Raw genomic sequence first — 12,597 nt, forward strand, 5'->3', positions numbered from 1 at the left:
TAAATTTTGTCTTGAAAACGGATATCATTAGATTTTTGTGTCCTAAAACTCCCCAACAGAATGGAATTGTAGAAAGGAAAAATAGAACTATACTTGAAGCCTCTAGAACTATGCTAAATAAATATAATCTACCTAAGCACTTTTAGGCGGATGCTGTTAGCACAGCTTGCTATGTACAAAATAGAACAACACTAAATAAAACACATAACAAAACTTTTTTCGAAATATATTATAATAAACAACCCAATATAAAATACTTTAAAGTATTTGGGTGTCCAACCTTCATACTAAACACAAGAGAACACTAAGGAAAATTTATTTCGAAAATAGAAAATGAAATCTTTGTAGGATATTCACTAAATAGTAAGGGATACAAAATCTATAATAAGGTTACATTAAGAATTGAAGAAACCACCAATGTAAAATTTGAGGAATCCAAACAAAACCTAGAACAAACCCAACTTCAACCAATTGAGTTTACTCAAGGCAATAGTAATCAAGAAGGAACCAATCACGAAGAGGAAGAAGAATCTCAAGAGAATCAACAGCCTAGAATCATAAGAGTCAACCCAAATCATCTAATTGACCAAATAATTGGTGATCCAGACCTAAGGGTTTAGAATAGGTCATCCTTTTAGAAACCTGAGCAAAATTTCTTTGATTTCACAAATTGAACCTAAAATCGTAGTTGAATCTTTACTTGATCCAGACTGGGTCATTGCTATGCAAGAGGCACTAGCTCAATTTGAAAGAAATGAAGTTTGGGACTTAGTACCACCACCCAAAAATAAAAAGATAATAGAAACAAAATGAGTATTTAGAAATAAATTAAGTGAAACTGAGGAAATTACTAGAAATAAAGATAGGCTAGTTGCTAAAGGGTTTAGTCAAGTAGAAGGACTTGACTATGATGAAACTTATGCCCCAGTAGCTAGATTAGAGTCTATTAGAATGATACTCAGTTATGTATTCCATAAAGGGTTCAGACTGTATCAAATGGATGTTAAATCAGTCTTTCTAAATGGACTGATAAAAAAAGAAGTCTATGTAGGACAACCACCTGAGTTTGAAAATTTAGAATACCCTGACTATGTCTTTAAATTAAAGAAAGTCTTATACGGACTTAAGCAAGCATCCAGGGCATGGTATGAAAGACTAACCTCTTACCTAATATCCAAAGAGTTCAACCAAGGTCAAATTGACCCAACCCTATTTGTTAAATTAATAAAAGAGGATATTTTTATAGCCCAAATATATGTAGATGATATAATTTTTTGTTCAACCAGCTCAGAATTTTTAGAAGAATTTACAAATCTAATGGAACAAGAATTTGAAATGAGTTTAGTAGGAAAATTAACTTACTTTTTAGGATTATAAATCAAACAAACAAATGAGGAAAATTATATTTATCAACAAAAATATACTAAAGAATTACTTAAAAATTCGGGATGGAAAATACTAAAGAAATAAAAACACATATGGCAGTTAAAACAATCTTAGATGAAGATCTTAATGGAAAACCAATTGACTTAAAATACTATAGGAGTGTCATAGGTAGCCTACTATACTTAACTGCAAGTCGACCCGATATTTTATTTGCAGTTAGTATGTGTGCTAGATACCAAACATGTGCTAAAGAATCTCATTTGACTCAAGTTAAAAGAATCTTTAGATACCTTAAAGGAACATCAAATATAGGAATTTGATATCCTAGAACTAATAATTTTGAATTAATAGGGTATTCTGACTCATATTACGCTGGGTGTAAATTAGACCGCAAGAGCACAAGTGGTGGATGTCAGCTATTAGGTCCATCACTTGTCAGCTGGTTTAGTTGAAAGCAACACTGTATTGCTCTATTTACAACTGAGTCAGAGTATATAGCTATAGGAGAATGTGTTGCATAACTATTATGGATGATGCACACCTTAAAAGATTTTAACTTAAACCTTACAAATGTAAAAGTGTTAATTGATAATATTAGCTCAATTAATTTAACAAAAAATTCTGTGCATCATTCAAGAACCAAACACATTGAAATTAGGTACCACTTTATCAGGGATCATGTCACTAAAGGAGATATTGAACTCAAGTACATTGAGTCCAAATCTAATTTAGCTGACATATTTACCAAACCTCTCCCTGAAAGTGAATTTAGCAATCTACGTAGAAAATTAGAAATGTGTTTAATAGACTAGGACTCTTAAATTACAAAAACTATTTTAAAAAATAGTGCCTTCAAATTGTAGGATAAAATCTTTATTTTTTTGTAAAAACTTTCCATTTTTAGAATTTTAAATCAGTTTTAACCTTAGACTAGAACAATTCCTTAGAAAGCATGTTCCCTTAAGGCTAGTACTTGAGCATCTCACCAACACCCTAGGATTCCCTTGTTTGTGATTGTCGAACATAGAAAGGGGTGAGATGCATAGACAAATTGTCTGGACTTAAGATGCTTGTTTCAGTGCATCGACATAAGTCTGGCCGTTAAATACAAAACAGACATTAATCAGATTAAGTTATTCAGTTTAGTCAAACACTAACTGATTATAGTTAGACTTAACTTGACTAACCAAGTGAAGTTGTTATCCTCTAATAGCCAGTAAGTAGCTAATTGGTTAAATAGTTTTTGTAATGTCAGATTCAGGGGGAGGATTAATTATTTTTATACTTATTTTGAAATTAATTTTTGAAAAATATTTCTTTTTAAATATTTTTAACACTAACTTTTATAAAACTAAGTTTTTTAAAAAACAAAAATTTTGTTTTGATTTTTCAAACTTCATTTTGAAAATTAGATTTCCTTAATTGGATTGTTTTAAACTTACGTTTGAAAATTAGTTTTATTTAGTTTCGAACTTTAAACTTTTCAAACTTAATTTTGAAAATCATATTTATCTGCTTAGTTTCGAAATTTAGAACTTACAAACTTAGGTTTGAAAAGTTGATTTTGAAAAATAAACTTTACTCGGTTTTATAACTTAGATTTTTCATACTTCGTTTTGAAAATTAAATTCTACTTAGCTTTAAAAAATTGGATTTTGAAAATATATTTTTGAAAATTTATTTTGAAAATTGGAGGTTACAAACTTAGATTTGAAAACAGATTTCACTTAGTTTCAAAAGTTGGTTTTGAAAGTTGGATTTTCCAAACGTAGTTTTGAAATTTGATTCAAAAAGTTGGATTTTACAAACTGAGTCTTGAAAAATAAAATCTTATTTAGTTTTGAAATCTTGATTTGAAAATTGGACTTAGCCTTAATAATCTTCCTTTTGTAAAAATGCTATATTTGAAAATTATGTTTGCAAAGCTTATTTCAAAAATTAGGTTAAATTTGTAAATTTTATTTTTAAAATTTTTTACAAGTTCAAAAAGTTATCTTTCTAAAGCTTTAAAACTTAGCTATTTTTAGAAAACTAAAAACTAAGGTTTTAAATAAAATATCCTATGTTTTCAACACCAGCATGACCATTATTATTTGTGTATTCCTCAAGCAAATCATAACACATTTTTTGAATCCTTCTAAGAGGTTCTTTAAAGTCAATCTCTCCATGTGTTCTTTTGAAACAATACTCCACCAATTTTGACTTATATCTTGGATCTAAAATAGTAGCTATTCCCATAATTCCATGAATATTAGACCAATATTTCTCAAATTTGGAAAGCATTCGTTTAACCATAGAAGAAATAACTTTATTAGGAGATGTGACCCACTTTAACAATGAAACTTTAATTTCACAAACCTTAGGAAAAAAAGATATTTGTTGTGGGATACTTTCTTCCAGAAAATATTTCAGACACAAAATAAAAAACTTTCAACATTTGAGATACCTCTTCTGCTAACAACCACTCCTCCTCTGTTGGAAAACATTTATAAGATGAATCACGAAATCTCAAATGAGCAAACACATCTTTAAAAGATATAACAGTTATGAGTATCAAATATGTTGAGTTCCAATGGGTTTTACAATCAAGCACCAATTTTTTAACATTCATATTGTGTACTACTATCCGTGCCACATCATCAAACTTTTGTTCTCTTTTAGGAGATGCTCTCCAATATGCAACACTTTCACGAATTTTCTCAACACTAGGTGCAATGACACCCAAACCGTCTTGGACAACTAAATTCAAAATATGAGAAGCACAACGCATACGAAATAAAGACCCTCCTAGCATAATTGTAGAATGATCAAGTTTATATAGCACATTGTTTATAAGAGAATCATTAGTGGAGCAATTATCAACAGTAATGGTGGATATATTCCTATCAATATTTCAATCCATCATAGATTTAATTATCACATTAGCAAGGACTTCTGAAGTATGTGGAGAGTAAACATAAGCAAACCTATATAATGCAAAAAAAAAAAAAAAAATAGTGTACATATTTAAGTATCTATCCAATTAAAAACATAAAAAAAAATATGAAAAATAGTGCATATTTGAGTGACAAACAGAAAGTATACCACAAAATGTGACTTGGCAAAGTCCAATTATCATCTATGAAATGAGCTGTCAAAGCCAAAAATCTCTTCCTCTGATTAGATGCAATCCACATGTCGGTGGTTAAAGCAATCCTACCTTTATTACATTCCAACAAGCTCAATACTTTTGTCTTTTCATAATCATACATTTTCAATGTATCACTCTTAATGGTATTGCGACATGGAACCTTGAACAAAGGTTGAAGACTTGCTAAAAGCTTACGAAATCCATGATGCTCCATTATTGTTAATGGATACTCATGTAAAATTATCATTTCAGCAAGCATGCACCGTGAGACTTCTTGGTCAAATTGAAAGCCTTTAATAACAAAATCTCCCTTGTTTTTCTCTTTAATTAGTATTTTCTGCCTTATATCACTAATAGTTCATCTTGGACAAATTTTGAAATGCTCACGTAAATGTGTTGTCCCATGTTTACTATTGCCAGAAAGGGGTTTCTCACAGTAATTGCAAATTGCCTTATCCATTCCATTAATTTTCTTTCTTCGAAAATGATTCCTAACATCAGATGTTAACTTTCTCGTTCCTATTGCACTAGGAGAAGCATCAGTACTAGGAGAAGCATCAGCAACAACAGATGTCATATTTGGTTGATCTTGTGGAACCTCATTATTTACTTCAGAAATTTGTGGAATATCATGATTTACATTAGATAGTGGCACTTCATTTTCTATTGTATGATCTACTGGGTTCATTTTATAGACCTAAATATGATGTTGTAATGTATGTTAAAAATGAAAAGAAAAGACAACATAAAGTAAACAATAATGCTTTCTCGTTCCAACTACATATAAATGGAATAATCATTAACCTTTCTCATCTTTGGCCTATTGTTTTCAAATAAAATCAAAAAGGCAAAATCATTAAAAAAAAACCTTGACAGCCCTAAACCCTAAATAGTATTCGACGAACTAAGAGTATGAGATGATTGCTCCTTTTCATCCAAAATAGAGGTGGAGTTGGAAGCAAGGACAAACCTTTTGAGTCGCTTGAACTGTTTAATCCCTGCCTCCGCAACGTCTTCCTCGTCCCACTTATTCGCTCTCACCCCCATCGAGGCTTTGACCGACTTCGAGAGAAAAGGAAATGTCCGCTTCGGCTTCGAAATTCCAGCACAATCGCACAATCGCACAAGTATGACCTTATAGGGTTTATAACTTTATATATAATATAATATAAATAGATAGAAGTGTCAACTCTTAAGCACGCTTCAAAATTTTAACAGAGATTATAATATTATATATATATATATATATATATATATATATATATATATATATATATATATATATATATATATATATATATATATATATATATATATATATATATATATATATATATATATATTAATCGGGTATCGGCTAGGGTATGAGTAGGATTTTGTAACATCCATCTCCATACCCATACCCAAATATCCGATTATTTAATCAGGTATAAAAATTACCTCCATACCCTTCTCCATTCGGGTCGGATATCAGATTCTCTGTCGGATTCGAAGGAAATTGTCATTCCTAGTGCCTTAATGATCTTACTCATAAGGACCAATACAGCCTTCTCAGAATTAATACCATTTTAAAGAAGGTCAGCAATAGCAAAATTTATTCTAAATTCAACCTCAAAAGTGGATTTCATCAAATAGCTATACACCTAGAATCCATTGAATGAACTGCTTTTTGGGTCCCAGACGACCTATATGAATGGCTTGTAATGTCATTTGATTTGAAAAATGCTCCTGTCATTTTTCAAAGAAAAATGGATAACTATTTCAGAGGGACTGAAAACTTTATTGCGGTATATATTGATGATATTCTAGTTTTCTCTCAAAATTCAAAGGAACATTCGCAGCACTTTAAATTATGCTAAATATATGCCGAATAAATGGTTTAGTTCTAAGTCCAACAAATATGAAGGTGGCAGTAACAGAAATAGAATTCCTTGGGGTTATTCTCGAAGAAAGACATATAAAGTTACAACCTCACATCATTTCAAAGATTGCTGATTTCCAGGAAAAAGAATTATTATCTACAAAAGGGATGCGGTCTTGGTTAGGATTATTAAATTATGTAAGAAACTACATTCCTAACCTGAGCAAAATGCTAAGCCCACTATATGCAAAGATAAGCCCAACAGGAAATAAGCGGATGAATGACCAAGATTGGGCCTTAGTCAAAAACATTAAGGGGATTGTTAAGAACCTACTAGATCTTGAAGTACCCCCAGAAGAATATTTTATCTTCCTCGAAGTAGATGGTTGTATGGAGGGCTGTGGCGGGATATGCAAATGGAAACTACAAAAGCATGACCCAAGAAGCTCAGAAAAAAAATATGTGTCTATGCAAGTGTCAAGTATAATCCCCCAAAATCCACAATAGACGGAGAAATTTATGTTGTTATGAATTCCCTTGAAGCCCTCAAAATCTACTTCCTAAATAAAAGGGAGTTAATCATTTGAACAGATTGTCAAGTAATCATCAGTTTCTTTGAAAAATCTACAACAAATAAACCCTCCCGAGTCAGATGGCTAGCCTTCACATATTACATCACTAGAATGGGCATAAACATTAGTTTTGAACATATTGAAGGAAATAATAACCAACTTGTCGATGTCCTTTCAAGATTAATTAATTCTCTTATTCTTGCAGAATGGTCGGAACAGGAGACACTAGACAATCTGGGCCTAGTAGTCGTGGCATTGCAAGAAGTAGAGAGGAAGCCCAACAAGGAGGCCCGAGAACAAATGACCCATATATTATCAACATTGACAGGCTCGATGAGCGATACAAAAACCTCTTGCTCTACCTACGACAGCGAATACGGCAAGGAATACTACTCGCCGATCATAACGACATCACATAACATATTCTTCACCCCCTCAATATGAAATTTGAGACTCCATCCCTAGTTGAGATATAATAATAATAATAATAATAATAATTATTGAAAACAAAATAATAATTTTTTCTAGATATGAATATCTTTTTAGGTCGCCTAAAACATATTCATCTTTAAGTGAAATCAAATAGATTAAAGAAGGAAGATTTTAGAGCATACGATTCATTGCCTTTGAGATTGTCTCAGTTCCCTTGCAATCTAGGTGGCCTTAGTTGATTCAAATTGTTCATTAGTTGATTGAATCGTAAATGCAAATTAAAATTTTGTATACAGTGACTATTTCTCTCTAATCAACTTAAAGTCTAACTAATCGACTTGAATCTTCATCAGTCAATTCAATTAGATAATCATTGACCTTTTTGTCCAGTGACTTTGTGTTCAATCAGAACTTAAAAATCCTTTTGTCCGATAATTAACTGTCTTCAACTAATCGAATTTGTAGCCAATCGACTCACCTAAAGAAATTTGTATCCTTTATGCTAATTAATGACTCGACTCCAATTAATTTCATTCATCCCAGTTGACTCAAGCTTTGTTATAACAAATCTTATACTATGAATTATAAGTCCCGAGTCGACTCATGACAATTTCAATCAACTCAACTTAAATTAGTCGACTAAGCAATTGACTCACGTAATTTCAGTCGAACGAATTGTAATTCAATTGGCTAAGCCAAAATATAATATTTTTATTCACAAACAAAACATCTATAGTCGATTAGACTATTTGGTTAACTAAGAAAACCTTCACTCAAATAAATCTATTCAACTTATAGCTTATTTATTAACTTTGACCCAAGACACCTATTTTTTTTTTTAAATTTTTTATATGCCTAAATAGAAAAATATCTATCTAATATATGATCAAATTGCATTCACTTATAATCTGCATTTTCAAATCTTCATACCAACTATGCTCATTGCCCTTAAAGCCATCTCCAATGGGAGATTTTTCAAAAGATATGTGAAATAAAAAAGCTGGAAAAAACATTATCGATACAAGATTTGAGGTTCATAGTTTAAAAACTATAGTAAAATTTCAAACTTGCTATTTCATCTCAAAATTAAAAATATGGTTGGAATATTAATTAATGATGTAAAAAAGTTGATAATGTAGGATCCATAAAAAATTTATAGGAGCTTTTTTTGATTGTGGAGAGAGTGATAGAATTTACTTTTGATATAGTATTAAGATGGCATATTAACGGCTATAAAAAAATTCATATAGAGCTTTAACCATTGGAGATGTGCAAAGTATTTTTAAGTGTGAATCTTTGAGCTATTGAACCAACATTCTCTTGGCACGCACATTTAAGTACTACCTCTCCTCTTCTAGTTTTGAGATTCTTTGGAATAACAAAGGAATGCAAATTTTTTAAGTTGTCAAGGGGCATTCAACAATAGTGTCCTCTTCCAACCAACATCTTCATTTATCAAGCAATTTTGCATAAAGTCTAATTAAAGAAATGATGTGGAGTTGAGCTAGTATGACTTATACTAGAGACCACACATTTTACCCAAAAAAAAAAAAAGTCAACCATCAAATAAGCAAATTAAGAGAGCCAAATAAAAGGTTTAGCTTAAAAAGTATACACAAGCACTTTTAGGGAGAGATATTAAGAATTTGTTAGAGTTTAAATTCAATTAATCAGAAGAGAAGCTACATAGCATTCAAACTCACACATGGAAGATCATCGAAGGAAGCATATTAAGGGGTATTAGCGAAAAGGCGAAACAAGATGGGCATTACAAAGAAGCCATCCCACGCCTGCAAGGAAATTGAGAGGATAATTATAACAAGGAGTTTTATATGGAGAGATTCCTCAGAGGAGAAACATCCACTTTGTAATTAGATGGGGCAAGAAACATCAAGATTAATGGAGGACCAGGCCAAAAAGAAGAAGACAATTATCCTCAAAAAGCATGAGCAAAGATTGTCTTAATTTGGAAGGACATTTTGCCAAGGGCTATTGATCTTGCCACTCAACCATGTAAGTTTCTTCTACACTAGAATTGTCAATACTAGCGCAGAATTTTGGAGAAAGATTTATTATAAGTAATTTTATCCTGTATTACAGGAGATTATTTTCACGACTCGAACCCGTGACATGCAATGCTATGAAAGTGCCGGTCAGTGGGGCTGGCGAAGGATGAAGCAATGCTTATTCGAGGAAGACTTCACAGTTATAAGAGACTCGATCTAGAACACTAGAACCGCATTTCAATGCGAGGTGGAAGATGGAAACTAGCTACCTCCTTCGCAATGGCATCAAATGCTGACGTGGCATCCATCCCAGTCAGCAAAATTGCCACGCCATCGTTCCCGAAGCTGTGACGGCGCTGGCGCGCCGGTTCTCGACACGCTCGTCGACTACGATGCGGCGTCCAGCGAGCAAAGCTGCTCTGCTCAGAGAACCGCGGCGACGCAGGCTAGCCCACCTCCTTAAAAACGCCGGCATCGTCGATAGTTCTAGGCGTCAACTCGACACACACACACGGCGGTTGTCGCCGACGGCCGCTGATGCAACTGTCGGCTCCTAGTTTTGCTTAATTACTGAACTGATGAGAAAAGAGAAGTCTTTGTGAATCAGTCAGGCGAACAAGTAGAGGGGAAGAACTCCAAAGATCAAAGAAATAGGAAACAAAAATAAAGTGAATAGATTTAAAAATAAACGTAGTAAAATTTATGGTATATTTGGATTCTAACTAGGATTTATAGACAAACCTCAAAATCAGCCAACTCCAATTCTGCTTGTACCTGGAACCAAACACGATACAATTGAACTGATCAACAATGAAAATTCCTAAATCAAAAATGTTTTTTGACTTGTAATATCGAAAGAAGCAGTTACCATTATTGGATGGCGGCTTAACTCTTTGTCCAAAACCAAAATCTAAAACCAAATCCAAATCCAAATCGAAGAACAATACTTGGCAACATTCCTCTCTTGGACCATTAACTTGCAATAAAACACAGAGAACAGATTCAATATTTTAAGTGCCTACTGTTCTGACGCTTCTGAATTCTCATTAGGAGTGAGAGATTGCTGCCTTTGATCTTCTTCTTGTTGTTGCGGCAGCTGCAAGTGATCGCCGCCGGCACCGGCATCGGCACCGGCGCTGCCCTGCCCTACATGATGATAGAAATGACTCAAGGAATGAGGATTGAAAATTCCGACTTGTGGATGTTGTGACAATCCGAGCTCCAATCCGGGCAGTGCCTGTTTCTGTCCGCTCAGAAGCGACGTGAAGCTCATCGGATTGATGCTGCTCCCAGGCCATTCCAAACCGTTAAACCCGACCCTCGGAAAACTCGCCGCCAAGGGCATGGCCCCCATCGCCGCCGCCGACTGGAACAAAGCCGCGTTGAACCCGTCGACGGGCGGCAGCCACAGCTCCGGGTGCGACCTAACGCCAAACGCAGCCCAGTTGGCCCTTTCCTGCCCTAATTCGTGGAGCTTGCTTTGGTGGAGGCCGGCGGAGGTCGTGGTGGAGGAGGAGGAGGAGGTGAGGTTGGTGGCAGCGGAGGAGGCGAGGAGCGAGGCCGGAATGGTGCCGGTGCCGGTGGCGGCTATGATGGAGGGCTCCGCCTGCTGGAGCAGCCACTGGATGGTCTCGCCGTCGGACTTGTGGCCCAGCTCCCGGGTGAGCTGGAAGATCCGAGCGGCGCAGAGGGCCGGCATGCGGACCCGCCTCCCGCGGCCGTCCACCTTCGTGTGCCGGTCCTTGTTGGAGCTCCGCTTCGGCGCAAGCTGCCGCCTTTGTCCTCCTTTCTCCTCCGCCGTCGCCACCTGCTGCGCCTCCCTGTTGGGCTGTGCTTGTCTGATTTCCCGGAGATCAGCTTCCTTCTTGTCATACCGAGGAAGAGCCTGTGCCGGATGGAAGCTGGGATCCTCCGGTTGTTCCTTCGGAGATGCTTTGGGATTCATAGGACAGGAAATTTGGATTTCTCAGAATTGGAGAAGATGAAGAAGAGTGCAAAAAAAAAAAAAAAACAATCTTTCGATTCGATTTCGAAACTCTGAATGAGGAAGAAGAGAAAGAACCAATTTCTGCTGTAAAGACTGCAGTTTTGATCGATTAAAGAAGAGGAATTGAGAGGAAGAGAGAGAGAGAGGTGCAGCTGCTGGACTTTGATACCAATGTTGACTTTTGGTATTGGAATGTCATTGTATCATAATTGGGGAGAAATGTGAAAGATATAAATACACAAAAGTAAACAGGAGAATGGAGATGCCTCAGGATCATTCATTGATCTACTCCATGATTTGCTTCTCGCTTGGTGGGTCTCTCTTGTCTGCTTCCTCCACTCCACTGTTTGACCTAATTGGTGCCGTGTCACGACCTGCTCAAAAGATGGCAATTCCATGAATAGAATTCCTCCCGGATTTCTCCTTTACATGATTCCTCTCCCCTCTGCCGTCGTTGTTACACCCTGGAACTCATAATTGCTCCCACTACATGTTTTTTCTTTGCAGATGCTCCTTCCTAAACATGATCTTGCAGGATTACCGGATAGATATTTATTATACCACAAGGCTGCTGCTGCTGCTTGAAAGGGAGATTTTTATAGCCTTGTGCAGTTGGTCGTCCCGAGAACAGTGGAATAATTGAAGCCGAACATAGGGTCGGACCCCTCCCCAATCAGCTATGCTTCAGGCAAAATAGGAAGCTGATGATTTGAAGCTGAACCTTGAGGCTGTGTCCGTTATAGATGTCGATTTCAAACTTGGTGTAAAGAACTTAAGAGAAGAAAAATAGACCTGGAGCTAAATATGAAAAGGATTCCAGCTTGCATGTGCTGGTGTACTTGAAAATATTAAGTATGCTAAACAAAAACCAAAAAAAAACGAAGGATTTTTGGTTATATATGTGAATAAGTCGCTGTCCTTGTGAGGGACTTCTCATGGCATTTAATATCTTAAAATATTTATTGGGAGTTGCTAACTTGCTATTGCTTGCTCCAGGGGGTGTGTTTTGTTCAGAGGCATTTTTATTTCATTTGGGTGGCGTTGTCCTTGTGAGGTTGATGACTAAATTTTCATGTAAATTTTAGGGAGCGAAGAGAAAATTATTAAAAAAAAAAAAAAATAGACGTACCACATTAGTGAAAAGACAACGTCTCATCTCCCTTATCATAGCTGTCATGACTTCTAATATACTAGCAATCCTTGTATCTACAATAACCGCAGTC

At 35.2% G+C, this 12,597-nt stretch overlaps 1 protein-coding gene across 3 annotated transcripts; it reads right to left on the bottom strand.

Annotated features, from left to right (window-relative positions):
* Positions 1 to 9,426: 9,426 nt before the first annotated feature.
* Positions 9,427 to 11,595, bottom strand: LOC122020974 (transcription factor TCP20-like). Of its 3 annotated transcripts, none has more exons than XM_042579041.1 (3): positions 10,256 to 11,595; positions 10,129 to 10,161; positions 9,427 to 9,957 (listed from the first exon to the last, which is right to left on the bottom strand). In XM_042579041.1, the coding sequence occupies exon 1, from the start codon at positions 11,330 to 11,332 to the stop codon at positions 10,406 to 10,408; it is 927 nt and encodes a 308-aa protein (XP_042434975.1). In that variant the 5' UTR covers positions 11,333 to 11,595; the 3' UTR covers positions 9,427 to 9,957; positions 10,129 to 10,161; positions 10,256 to 10,405. The 3 variants fall into 3 exon arrangements, with proteins under 3 accessions (XP_042434975.1, XP_042434973.1, XP_042434972.1); XM_042579039.1 differs by having other exon boundaries at positions 9,427 to 9,962; XM_042579038.1 differs by lacking the exon at positions 9,427 to 9,957 and having other exon boundaries at positions 10,039 to 10,161.
* Between the last annotated feature and the right edge of the window lie 1,002 nt (positions 11,596 to 12,597).

This window comes from Zingiber officinale, chromosome 9A (assembly GCF_018446385.1).
Source record: "Zingiber officinale cultivar Zhangliang chromosome 9A, Zo_v1.1, whole genome shotgun sequence".
Lineage (NCBI taxonomy): Eukaryota > Viridiplantae > Streptophyta > Magnoliopsida > Zingiberales > Zingiberaceae > Zingiber > Zingiber officinale.

Excerpts from the sequence above, each read along its gene's own strand:
- LOC122020974 (XM_042579041.1), bottom strand. The coding sequence starts at position 11,332 with ATGAATCCCAAAGCATCTCCGAAGGAACAACCGGAGGATCCCAGCTTC.